General features: G+C 40.7%; 1 protein-coding gene across 4 annotated transcripts in view; it reads right to left on the minus strand.

The window, feature by feature from the left end:
* The window catches only part of KATNAL2 (katanin catalytic subunit A1 like 2), a 30,861-nt gene that overhangs the window by 16,078 nt on the left and 842 nt on the right, over window positions 1–13,941 (minus strand). The window contains exons 2-8 of one of the 4 annotated variants that reach the window (XM_029962153.1): window positions 6,538–6,608; window positions 5,982–6,148; window positions 3,896–3,935; window positions 3,378–3,498; window positions 2,268–2,378; window positions 1,688–1,786; window positions 1,000–1,077 (exon numbers count right to left, since the gene is read on the minus strand). In XM_029962153.1, coding sequence (XP_029818013.1) covers window positions 1,000–1,077; window positions 1,688–1,786; window positions 2,268–2,378; window positions 3,378–3,498; window positions 3,896–3,935; window positions 5,982–6,148; window positions 6,538–6,602 — 681 coding nt within the window. In that variant the 5' untranslated portion in view covers window positions 6,603–6,608. Of the gene's footprint in view, window positions 1–999; window positions 1,078–1,687; window positions 1,787–2,267; window positions 2,379–3,377; window positions 3,499–3,895; window positions 3,939–5,981; window positions 6,149–6,537; window positions 6,609–13,941 lie in introns of all 4 variants that reach the window. The other 3 variants (XM_029962152.1, XM_029962155.1, XM_029962154.1) reach the window with 3 other exon arrangements.

Here is a 13,941-nt window from a genome sequence, read left to right on the forward strand (position 1 = left end):
CTCGGACAAGAGAGACATTGAGGGGCTGGAGCGTGTGCAGGGAAGGGAACGGAGCTGGGGAAGGGTCTGGAGCAGCAGGAGGGGCTGAGGGAGCTGGGGGGGCTCATCCTGGGGAAAAGGAGGCTCAGGGGGGACCTTCTGGCTCTGCAACTCCCTGACAGGAGGGGGGAGCCAGGGGGGATCGAGCTCTGCTCCCAGGGAACAAGGGGCAGGATGAGAGGAAAAGGCCTTAAGTTGCGCAAGGGGAGGTTTAGGTTGGACATCAGGGAAAATTTCTTCATGAAAATCGTTATCAAGTCTAGGAACAGGCTGCCCAGGGCAGTGTTGGAGTCCCCATCCCTGGAGAGGTTTAAAAGCCATGTGGATGTGGCACTTGGGGACATGGGTTAGTGGTGGCCTTGGCAGTGCTGGGGGAACAGATGCACTTGATGGTCTTAGAGGGCTTTTCCAACCTAAACAGTTCTGTGATTCTGTGATTCTAAACAATGCATGAATATCAGGGTTTAATAATAATTTTTGTTTAGTAGATACATTCAGAATTCAGATCCTGGTGTGACACTGCCACACTGCCACAAGCCCAATGCCTTGAATGGAAACTGCACCCACAGGCTTGACTCAGGTTTTTTCCCAGCATTACATTACAGTTAAATAATACATCAGATGATAGTTGGTATTAACTAATATATTTAAATCTCTCTTTTCAGAGAAGAATTGTACTTTTTCTGTAGCAATAAGAACAAAGGGAAAAGCCACAACAGTCTCCATTGCATGATTAAATTACATGTCCCCCATTAGAAAGGAATGGTCCCCATTACTCCCATTGTTTATCAAAAAGAAACAACTTCTAAAGAAATAACTTGTTGGGAGTTGCATGAAAAGAAAATTAGCTTGCATATTCAAGAATAAGCACTCTCAGTGACAGTAAAAAGAAATAAACAGCATTCTCAGATGACAAAGATAACCAACATCTCGATAAACTAACATGGAGATTGATCTTACTTTGCTTACAACCATTGCAAGTTCCCTCATCTCACCGCTCATGCCAATAAAAGCACTAAGGGGTTTCAATAATCGTTCCTGAAAAAGAAAAACATAAGTTCTTGTCAGACTTCAAATATTTTCAGACAGACAAACTATTAAATACTTTTTGAAAAGCTGATACGTGGTGTAATATCAACTCTTACAGGTGTAGAAACATGGATAATAATAAAGATTTTGAAGTAAGCCATTTCTGCAGTAAGGCAGACTGGCACTATGTGAGCTGGGTGCACTGTCTGAGAAGTCTGGCTTGTGTCAAGGAGTGATTACTGAAAATTTACCTCAGCCATCCAAACTCCGTTGCTGTCTCAGCTGAGGCGAATGCTAAAAACATACTACATTCAAAGGAACCAGAATTTCACCTTCAGAAGTTCTGTGGGTTTCTGCAATTATTTTTTTTTTTTTCATCATAAGGTATCATTTCTATTTGTTGCTTACTTTTATGTTCAAAAAGTAAACAACTGTCAACAAATTAAGCCAGTATCAAGTATGACTGTCCTTTCAAGGAGGAAATATCTCTCTCAGAAATCTAAGCCCCTTTTTAGCACTTGGGAACAAAGACGACTTTGTTGCACTATTTTGTTTTTTTTCTGGTTATGTAAAACTCATTTTATTATTACTGGATGGAAACATGAACAGAAACACCTACTGAGGGATCTGGATCATAATTAAGGCTGTTCAAGGCAATTTCGTTTGGTGACATTCTGACAGCATCCTGGATCATCCCGTGGAAGTCAATTACTTGGCCCTAAAGGAGAAAATAATGTTGTAATAGGCTCTACCCACGACGGTAGCTCTACATTGGACCAAATTTTGTTTGCAGTTACAGGGTTTCCTTACTTCATATACAGTCCTAATTATGGCAAAAAACAGACCACAAAATCTGTGGTAGCAACAGGAGTAGAACACATATCTCAGCCATTGAAACAATTTAACTGCAGAGCCTCTTATAATCTCATTCAGGAATTCAAAATTTATCTTCAATTTTAGGTATTACCACTGGGTTTTAAAAAAAACCATATTCTTCCTTCTTGAGTATGTCTAAAATAGTATTTAATGCAAACAGAGCTTCCTATGCAAAGAATTGTTACCCAAATCATAAAATTCACCTTTCAGCTGACTATACAGGAACATTTTATAAAAATATAGACTCAGAAGGCTAACATTTGATATTTTTGAAAACCTTTGTGTTTTTTAATCCATACATATTTCTATGATAAATCACATACCAGGTTTCCACCAACCTTTCTTGGGTGAGGGCTGTCTCCTCCAGGTTTACTGATTGCTGAGATGCTTAAGCCAAAGCCAGATTGGTCTGGAGTAACTGCACTGTCACTATTCTAAAAAAACAAATAAATTTTTAAAAAGATGTGTTGCCAATTAGGTCAATTGAAGACATTACATTATAGGTATCATCCCACCTCTTCATATATGCCCAGATGAACTGTATCATTACATGGAAGTTCCAAGAGTAATCCCATACTTGTCAGACCAACACCACTTACATTTAGTTAGGCTTCATCTGACTGGTGACAGCAGTGAAAGCCACAGCTCTAGAGCTCAGCAGTCCAGTTATTACATGTACAGAGCAGAAAACTGCATTTTATACAGTTGTAAGAAGCAACATTTATGTACAGTAGAAATTACAGGCAAGTGTAAGGCACAGAACATCAACTCAGAGATGACGAGTTATCACATATTCACTTCACAGCCGCTATTCCTGAAAAATCCAAACGGTAATGTTTTGGGTTTTTTAAGGGTAAGAACAGGTCAGAGATTAATTCCTCTTGGTGCAAGAGGAAATATAGACAAGCCCTTAAAAAAAGCTGTAACAGACACAGTGCTTGCCCACCAACCTGCTATTCTGGACGACCCACTGTAAGGGATGATAATAAAGTGGATTTCACAGTAATCTGAACAAAATGAGACCCCCAAAATTGAAAATTACAGGGTCAAATTACTCCCCCAGTCTCAAACACCTTATGCACTGTGAAGATGCTTACAACTGACACAAAGCTTTCTATTAGATTTGTTTGTCTTGCTTTCTGGCACTAAAGGATGAACATGCTGATAATAATGGGAAAACTCTGATTGCTTTCAGTGCAGGTTGGATTATATGGCTCCTTTTCCTCCAATTTTTGCCTGTGACTTGCCCCCCAACTCACAGCCAGAAAACATGTTCTCTTTAAGTCTTTCACCTTGAATTACATAATCAGTAAAGCCCATTAGTTGCACAGTTATTAATGGTGTGACTCCCATACATTTGCTGCCTATCGACTCTCAAAATAAAATCACATTAATTTCAATTGTAATGCTACCAAGGTAAAACATGTTTAAACCTGTCTGGGGCTCTCCTTGGCAGATGATTTAGGTTCTGTTGTGCTCCCAGAAGTTTTTGACACTGGTTGTTGTGCTGTCTGTTGCTTGAACCTTGGTATATTTTGAGAAGAGCTTGCTGCCCTAGAATTAAAAAAAAAAACAAAACCAAACAGTTTCACAACTTCTTTTTTCCTTCCAAATACCAAAATATTAGAAGGTAAAGTTTTCAAATAAAGCAGTTTTGGGCTAACTTTGCTCCCGCTGAAGTTATGGCATCAACTTCAATCACAGCAGAGTTCTGTGCTCACTGTTTACAAACACCTCACCCCACCTTATCCACACTGCAGAAACTTTGCAAATTGTCTGCCTCTCCATTTGGGAAGTAAGTCTCTATTTGCCTGTAACACATCACACAGTCAGCTTCATAGCCCTGGGCTTCAATATTCCTGCAGTATCACAACATTATTTTAACCAGGGTGCATATTGTTTTCACAGGAAAATTTTCTGCCCAGAAAAACACCCCACATGTTTCTCTTACCTTCTTACTCTTCCCCCAGTTCGCAGCTGTTGTTTATTTTCTGCTGTGGCAAAATCAACATTGAAATAGAAAATAATTAATGATAGAAAAAAAAAGGCAATTTGACTTTTTTTTTCCTCCCTTCAAAAATATTTTCAAGCATACATTAGTGACATTGGAAATAACAATGCATAAGCAGGATCAGCATGATTATAAGCACTACAAGCTTGCAAAAACTTTTTGAAAACAAACTGATATTGGTGAGAGCAGTTTTGCTTCAAGTTTGTTCAAGTTTAGGCTCATTCAGTCTTTGGTTTCTCTGCTTACATTTTAAAACAAGTATCATGTTCACAGTAAAATGGGCACTACCAGAAATTAGATTAAGCACAATAATTTAATATATCACACAGAATGCTTATTTAATGCTAATAATTTTTTCACTGCTGAATTGGGAAATATGAATTTGCCTTACTCCTCTTCATAATAATCAAGTTCAACATAACAAGACAGAATAAAAGTCACATTGCAATGGTGGTTATCAAACTATGTTATTTTTTGCGTTTATATAATTTGAAACAAATTCTGTCAAAGAAAAGGTTTTTGTCATAAAATGTTGAACTCACAAAGCCCAGATGTGAACTCATAAAGCCAAGGGTTTGTGCCCTTATCAGCACAGACCTGGTTGTTCCAAAACATGTCTCCCATCAGTGTTCTCTGTACGACGCTCTTCCGTTCAAGATTCTCACACGCTTATATAAAATAATCCTTCCCAAACAGCTCTTCCCCTGAAAGAGCTTGGGAACACAGAGGCAGCAGAGCCCACAGATAAACCTGTAATCTTGTGGGTTTGTCTGTAATACTTCCAACTGGGACCCAGCATGGAAATGACCAAGTTAGTTCTGCAGGACTTGCCAAGAGTGTTGCAAACAGTTGAGTAGGAAGGAGCACCACATTAAGCCTTTTGTTTAGATACACATATCTGACTATGGGCATAATTTAGGGCACCTTGCAAACTACATGCCAGAGAGGAAGCTGCTTACACTTCAGGGAAAAAGGATGATGCCTCCCTGCCAACACAGTCACAGCTCTGAGCCTGGGTAATGGTGGAGTACTCCAAGTCGGAGAGGCTTTACTGACCAAAAAAAATGCATCCTGAGAGCTTTGAAATGTCCCAGAGTGGCTTTCTAGGAATTGTTTTTTCACTTAGATCATGGATTGAGCCTTGACTACCACTCAGTTTGACTAAGATGTGAAAAAATGCTTTGTAATACATTTTCACTCTTGATTCACGACAAATCCCTTTAGTTTTGTCCTGCAAGGCTGTTCCTTTTTGTATTAGCACCAATTAATATGTTCTACATGTGCACACCTTTTTCATGCAAATAATCACAGAATCCTTAGGCTGGAAAAGCCCTCCAAGGCCATCAAGTCCAACCACTCCCTCAGCACTGCCAAAGCCACCACTAACCCATGTCCCCAAGTGCCACATCCATATGGCTTTTAAATCCCTCCACGGATGGGGACTCCACCACTGCCCTGGGCAGCTGTGCCAGGGTTGGCTGGACAACCCTCTCCATGAAGAAATTTTCCAAATATCCAGTTCAAATCTGTATCCTTCAAGCTCTTCATCACTGATTTTTACAAAGTTGTTCTTATGGCTTCTCTAAGTCACATTTTGTGCTCAAGTACAAAACCATTCAGGCTCTCAGGGTCATAACACAATGGTCATATTCTGACTTGCCTTATTCTGTATCATTCTTTTATACCTCAGCCTTACTAGTCTCTCTCCATGAGAAGAAAGTGAATAAATATATCTATGCCATAACGCTTTGTGCTTAGCTGACATTTTCCACTATCACAGCAGTTTTTAAAAGACAGAAAAATGCCACTTTTTTGTTCCTCTACATAATGAGAGAATGGAGAGGAGAAGGGCTCAAAACCCCATCTCTCAATTCTTATGCCTTCCATGCTAGAACTATAGGTCTGTAACTGTAAGGGTTGGAACACTAAATGCTGACATACACAAAAAGGGCTGCTAGCAGAGCAAGCAAACATACATTTTAGTCTTTGGAAACAAAAGCTTTCTTTTTGGAACAGAGTCACATACCGGTGTCCAGGACCTTTTTGGTAATTTTAGGATACTTTTGAAATTTTACAAAGTAATAGCTTTCATATTCCATCAAAATTGTCTCAAGATCAACGTTGTCACAAACTTCAAAGCCACGTAAACTTAATTTCGTCTCTTGTTCCAAAGCATTTGCAGCATCGACATATCTGGTAATTTAAAAAAAGGAACAAAGATCAAAAAATTGAGAGTCATTATCTTACTCTGATTTTTGAGAGAAAAAGCAAACAATGGCATTAGTAACTATATAGTATCTTTAACTTGTCCACAAGTCTACTTATTATAAAAGTATAAACTCTATTTAAAAAAGCCTTTGCTGGTTGATCTAAAGTATTTTTTAATTATAGTCGACATTTTTGTTCCAGGAACTGAAGCAATTTAGCAAAGTAAAATGCCAAGAATATGTAACAGTAGTTTACCTCTTTCTCACATCAGCCCAAAGGCCCATAGTATTCATCCACCCAACAGAAGGACACAGTACAGGAGGTCAGACACACACAGTCCCACAAAGTAGAGCCCTGCTATTTAAAACACTTACCCTTCCTCCATTAAATAATGCAAAATTAGAATGAGGAGATTTTTCCGACGAGCTTCTGTTCGCATCTCCTCCTGTGAATTAAGACAGAACTCTAGATCAAATGTAATATTCTCTTTATTGCTGTAAACAGCATCTAAATGTAGCCTGTGGAAACAAACAAATTAAGACAACAGCATGTAAGAACTGTAAAACAACTCACTGTTAATAAACACAAGGAAAGTGGTTTTCAATCTAATTTTTCTTACACATTATCAGGGCTACTGGATGGGTAGAAGCCTTTTCCTAGAAAAGAGAAAATTACCTCGAGGTTGAACAAATAGCTTACTTCTCTTACTAGGGTTATGGATGCCCAACATGTTCATGCTGCTGCAAGACTCCAGGGTAGGGCTCTTGGAGGCTTCAATGCCCAGTATCTCCAGGGGCTGTGCAAGGAAATCTAGTGCTCCAGCCTGCCTGTGTACTTCCCTTGCAACTAGAAACCTGTTCTCTGAGTGCTTGGAGGAGGGGATGGAGAACAGGTCTGGGATATGCATGGCTCTACTACGAAGACCAGCTGTAACACTGTTGGCACCTCCTGTTTCATGGGCCTTGACATATAAACACAGCAAATGAAACACAGACACTTGCAGAATTGTAGTGGGTTGGGGTAGCACTGAACTTGCGTGATTTTAACACAGGGGTGACCAAAACCAGGTTTCAAGACACAGAAATTTCAATATGGATTCAGTCCCATGGATTCCTCGGCATAGAGTGGAGAACCCAAAGTCATTCACAAACAGTTCAGCAATAAAAACAAAGCAGTGTAAAACACCTCTGTCTTCATACAGTGAAGTAACATCAGGGGGAGCACCAGGTGCAGTATCAAGTAGGGCTAAAGGGGCAGTGGAAACAGAAATCATGCCAGATGCTGGAACAAGGCCTAACTCCAGTGGAATATGCTGTCTTTGCTGAGTGACTGCAGAGAAACCCTGAGATTTTAGGGTCATAACTGAAGTTGCTACATAGAACTTCTACAAATCAGCAGGTTGACTCTGGCCTGCCTCACTGGGACTTGGAGCTGGGTCCACAGGAAAAGCAGGTATGGCCAAACCCACATTCAGGGAAATAAATTCTTTCTCTCTTAGGATGCTGGCATTCAGCATTGGAAGATGGAGTTCATGATCCTCATGGGTCCACTCCAACTTGGGATATTCTGTGTATTCTGTAATTCTATAATTACTTATGAGGACCCAGTGTGAGCTGAAAGAGTGGCACTTAGTGGATGCAGTAAGAGCAGCAATTTCTGTTGCTTGCACAGCACTGAAAAATTCCTGATCACACTGCACAGTAATGCTACACAGGCTCCCACTTCCCCCCAGTTCCCCTCCCTCCTATTCCAACTGAACAGCACCTGTATCCACCTCCAAGAAAAGCCCAGCCCAACTGTGAGACCTGCAGGTGACAGACCCAAAGACCTCCATCCCCTTTGTGCTGCAAACAGAGCCCCAGCACCTGTGGCAATGACTTCTGCTGCTCTGCCCGTGCCTGGCACACAGACATGCCAAAGAATTACTACTGGCCAAGGCTTATGTTCTCAAATCCCACAAGGCACCCAGAAGGAATATAAATACAAACAGACAATTCCTCTATCCTTCATGATGATCTCTTGGAAGGAAACGACATTATAGTAAACTGCTGATATTGGAGAATCATATATTCCTAAAACCAAAGGTGCTTTTGGGTGATGCAAAACCAATTTACCTCTTCAGCATGTTGCTCCTTTGCCAGATTAGATCTAACTACTCCCTTTGCTCTGCACTGTGGATATCACGTAGCATTCTGCTGCTAATTTAAATACTTGAGATAGCACAGTCAGCTATTGTTTTATTTTAAAATAAAATCTGTCAGTCTGTAAAAAGTACTGGGTAGAGCAGGGAAAAGGTAACCCAGTACAGCAAGTATTTCCTGGGATGTTTCCTTCAGTCGTGGGGCCACCTAGTGTCACAACTGAGAAAGGGCTGGGGCTTGCTCTTCACAACAGAGTGACTGCAGAGTGACAGTGTATTTGCAATTCACATATTACTAAAAAGATTCATAGACTCTTCATTCCACTTTTCAAGAAAGAAGAATAAAACTGGCTGGGGAAAGCTGAAGAAACCATACACCATTTCTAGCCTTTAGATACTTCGATAGCATCTTGATAAGGTTTTTCAGAGTCCATAAGGAAGCTACAATACTGTTTGCATTTCAGTGGTGGTACCAAGATAATTTTTCTGAACCATTCTGGTGAGAAAAGAAAACTGTGCAAATGCTTGGTAGATTAGCACCACTTGAATGAAGCAGACTGGTTCCTGTGAGGTGCTGCAATAACAAATGAACCAGTTCTGAGAACTGTCATAAGGAAAGAGAAAACACTGACATCCTGGGACAAAAGGATCTTTTCCTTCTTAATTTTTGAGGTGCCAGTGCTCAGAAAACAGATTTTGAATTGTGGCCCTTTTACCATTTCTTCTGGATGATCTGAATCTTCTGAAACACAGTTGGAGGAGCAAGAAGGAAGCTGAGAATCCCACCTGGACATTCTTCAAAATGCAACTGCTCCTGATGTTTTCTGCTGAGAAAGATTAACTGTTGTGTTTGCCCACATATCAAAGGGCAAGGTCACAGCTACCTCTGAATATTTAAAACACAGTATGCAAACACAGTAGCTGCCACAGAAGACAAACACATCAAGTGTTTCATGTAATAAACATGGATACTCTTGACAAGAGAGGAATTGCCTCTGCCTCATGAACTGACAGGGCTCACTATCCATGCTTGGAACTTCCCTTGAAAAGAGTTTGCATTCTGGCATGTCTTCTGCTGCTGTTACATCCCTCTGGGTTACTTCTGCTATCCCTAAAGCATTTTAAGTTCTAGTATAATTAGTGATACAGTGATTGGCAGCATCTCAAATACTGTGTGTAGAGACTTGCTTTGGGCATAGTACAACATTGTGCCTACATATGAGACATTTACTTCAACCTTGACATAGTAATGTTCTGGTTGCGCTGACCAAGAGAAGGAAAAGTGAACCTTTACATCCAAAAAGAGCCTCATCTAAAAACCAGCAGAGTTTAGACTGAGAGGTTAATTCTGCCTTTAATTCATGTTAAGAACGCAAAGAGCAATGGTTGATTTTGAGAAGTCAGATATGTCCAAAGAAAACTAACTAAGCTGTTGATCAGTCGACCAACTGACAACAACTGGCATTAGGTTGGATCTGAAACACAGAACAGAGATATCTCTGGTCCAAGTTCTGTGAGGTTTCTACAAAAGAAAAATCAAGGACCTTACATTATGTTGCTGTTACCAGATCATGAATCTGGTGAGTCAGTGGTGATCACTGCTTTCTTGACCAATCCTTTTCCTGCCTTCACCAGGCCTATTGTACCACATACTCTTGCCAGATGCCTGTGTCAGTGCCACCAATAGCTTTAGCTGTTCCCTTAAAAAAGCTCTCTGCCCACCCTTGTCTGCTGTCCTGAACTCCAGTTTATCCTCCAGGGACCGACCCCCACTGCAAACATGTCCACAAAATATGGCCACAGTACAGACAGACACTAACACTGCCCAGGGCTTCTGCTGTGCTCAGAGAGGAAATGGTAAATCTTAACACAGCATGAAAAAATAGGAGTGCTTACAAGTGCAAAGTTACTTAAAATTCAGTTTAGCTTTATAGCGATTTAGCCGTCCTGTTTAATTAGTATTTAGAATTGCATGTTGTTTATAGCCACTGGTATTTCAATAGATGTTTAAATGTTTAAAGTTTAATAAGCTTCCATTCTTAAAAGAACAAAAAAAAGTATGTAATTAAATTTTCAATTACTATAGGGGATTTTGGGGTCCCTGAAATTAATAAAAGCTTAAGGCACTTAAATGTGATCTTGTTTTAAAAACTAAATAGTTGAGCACTTAACTAATTAGCTCCAACACTTATAGTGCTATTTTATTTATTTCTATCTTAACAAAAGAGCTGTACATACTCCTTTCTTTGAGTCATTTAAAATTAAGCTCTAATAGAGTTGTGCATCTTTAAATGCAATTGTTTGTTTAGTCATTTCCACACCTTTTATTAAAATCCATTTACATTATAAATCAACCAAGTCTCTTGTGTAATTCCATCAAATTAATGGGCCTAGTAAAAGATTAATTTAACTCTATAATGTTTCATTGTCTTTTGACCCTATATATTCTACATTAATATATTTGTTAGGGTGGGGAAAAAAAGGGTCACAGTGTAAGTCACGGTCTGGGGAGTTTGGGAATGAGAACTGTACTGCTTTAGCATTGTGTCTGTGAATATCCAACTGGGGCAGTCAATAGGATGAGTTCAGAGGGATCTGTGGTCAGGAATCCAGGCTGTCATCGCACAGGGAAAGAATTTATCACGACACGCATGCAGTGTCCCTTCCCTCTTTGTCTTTAGGATTCCAGGGCGCTGCCAAGAACAGGGTTCCTCGAGATCAAGCTGGCACCATGTGCCAGGATAGAGAGGCTTTAGGGGCTCGCCCAGTTTTCCTCCCCCCTCCATCAGCCTGTATCCCCACAGCTTTCCCTCCCCCTTGTTGCTTTGGATATTTGCAGCCTTGACAGGCTTTTTAGAGGGCTGAATGTTCAGTTATTGTCTGGCTTGCTGACAGTACTTTTTGAGAAACATAAGCAGAGGAGGGAACTGGTGAGTTTTAAACAATGTATAACTTGGCTGCCACTGAATAGAATTTCCCAGGACAAAGAAAGAGCGCTTTGCCCTCTTCTCTCTTCCAAATTACACACGGCTGCTGCAAACAATAAGAGTTGGCAAAGTTTTCAAGTATTACAATGAGCTTTCATAATTAAAGACATACAGCAAGCTCACCACAGAACTTATGGCTGTCCTAGCAGTAGGATGCACCCGACACTGTTACATGTAAAATCAAGAGACATTTTACAATTTGAGTTTGGTGCACTGAAAACAAAAAACCTTCTGATTTCTCCCCCCACTGCAATGTTGTCTTTCATTAATTCATGTTCCAATTTTAAGAGCCACTCACAGAGCACTATTATTTTCCTCTTTTAATAGGAACACTGCTGAAGACAGGTTTTACACTGCCAAGACCTCACTAATTTGAAGTGATACATATTATGAACACATAAAAATGAATGGACACAAAGTATTGTGAATTATACACATTAAGGATGATGGATTTACAAATTAATTAACAATTAACAATAAAGCATTGATCAATAAAGCATTAACTCTCCCACTCCTTTGTAGGAATTTGCAAAGTCTTACTGAAGTTCACAATAATATTTTTTGTCAAGGGGCATTCACAAAGCAAACACAGGAAATATTTTACAATTAACACCAGTGAAATGCCTCACAAGACAAAGTTATTTGACTGTAAGACTACACTGGGCAGCTGTGAACAGCTATGGAATTGCAGTGCATGTAGGAATTTTTTTTTAAAACGCTTTTCCCCAGAATTGCTAGAAAATAATAATTTCCATTCTGTAGAACAGATTACTGGGAAAATGCAGTACAGATAAGGGTAGGACTATGGAGTTAGAAATCCCAGTAATTACTTAGTGCTACAAATTAAACATATAACAGTCTAACTTAGAGATACTCCACTGGAATACTGGAATTCAAGAACCAAACAATAAGTAGCGAGGCTCCCTCCATAGAAGGGAGGCAAAACCTTAGAGAACAAACCAAAAAATCCTCTTGGCAGCTTCATTTCAAGTCACTAATTAAAAAAAGGGCTCCGAACTTCTGCTCCTCTGTGGAACACAAACAACTCCCTTCTACTCTGTACCCGAACTACAGATTGCTATCTTCACATCCATCCTGCCAAAAGGCTGTGGAGAAGCCAGCTCACAAAGCACACCAACCCAAACTCAGTGGTACAGCTGACAGAGCTTGAGTGCCAGGCCCTCATCCCACAGGTGTTTCTTCATTTAGTAGCCAACACCATCCTCGGGACCAAGGCCACCCAAATACCCACTGGTGAGGTAACAAATCAGATCCCTTTTCCTCCTGCACCTCAGTGCTGTTTCAATACCACACCTTAGGGCTCCATTCCCGGTGGCTGGAATTTGAATCCACTTCAGGGCTCAGAAAGAGACTCTGCAGGAGGACGCCATTCCTAGGAAATGTATAATCTACTATGGGCACAGCACCAAGGCTGCCAGAGCTCAAGGTGTGTTTGGACAATGCTGTCAGGGACAGGGATTGGTGGGGTGTCCTGGGCAGAACCAGATGATCCTTGTGGGTCTCTTCCAACTCAGGGTGTACTGCGATTCTGCAAGAGGTTGACATAACCTAAAGCTCAGTCTCAGTGTTCAGTATGATATAACTTTCCTAAAACTTTAATTAATGGTGGCAGTTAGCTGGGTTCCTTTTTTTCTCCCCTTACAAACTCTTGTCAGTTTAATCATTAAATCACCAAAGCTTTGAGTTTCTCTAGATTAGCTCTGATGAGCTTGAGTAAACAAAGCTTGAGGGAGTTGAGGATTGGACATCTGGGTTTTTAAATTTATGACCCTTCTAAGACATGTTGGAGTAACCAGAAGACACAGAGGAGATTAACAAAGACATTACACCCTGAGAGTTAGAGACTCTCTGTCTAAGGAAGAATGATAAGAGAACCAAAGAATGTGGACCCAATTAGACAATAAAGGACAGAATACTAATTAAATTAAGAGAACTGTGTAACTTAGAACCAATTAATGTCACTTTCTTTGTTTGCTAAAATGTATAAATATGTGAAAAGTCTTGCAAGGGACTCATGTGGCTGGAATAATTCACTAGGTGTCTCTGCCCAGAACAAAGCAATGCCTGGCTCAACAACACTTAGAGGTGGTGTTGGAGGCTTTCACTTCTTCCCGACGATTTTCGGTGACAACAGAACCCCTCCCAAAACTCCTCTTTTTTGAGGAATCTTGTGCTTTCCAGGTACAGTGGGAACAGGGATTGGTGTATGCATGCACAGCACCCAACAGCACTATGGGAAAGGCTTCTAGCATCCCTGCAGTCGCCCACACTCCGGTGTAATTTGACCAGCAGATGGAAGCAAAAGAACAGGCTACAAAATTTAGCTAAATCCTGCTGTTTCTGGGCTTTCTGGGGGAAGAATCACAGAATAACAGAATGGTTTGGGTTGAAAGGGATCTTTAAGGATCATGCAGTTCCAGCCCCGTGCCATGGGAAAGGACACTTTCCACTAGACCAAGCTGCTCCAAGGCCCGTCCAGCCTGGCCCTGGACACTTCCAGGAATGGGGCTGATGGGGTGGGGGCGCGGCGGGGCAGTACAGCCGTGACCGATGGAAATAGGGGCCGGGGAAGGGAGGAGCACGGACTGTCCGCTTTCGCTGTGCCTGGTGCTCCATGATCATGGACAGAG

Source organism: Manacus vitellinus, unplaced genomic scaffold (genome assembly GCF_001715985.3).
Source record: "Manacus vitellinus isolate BGI_N305 unplaced genomic scaffold, ASM171598v3 scaffold_42_pilon, whole genome shotgun sequence".
Lineage (NCBI taxonomy): Eukaryota > Metazoa > Chordata > Aves > Passeriformes > Pipridae > Manacus > Manacus vitellinus.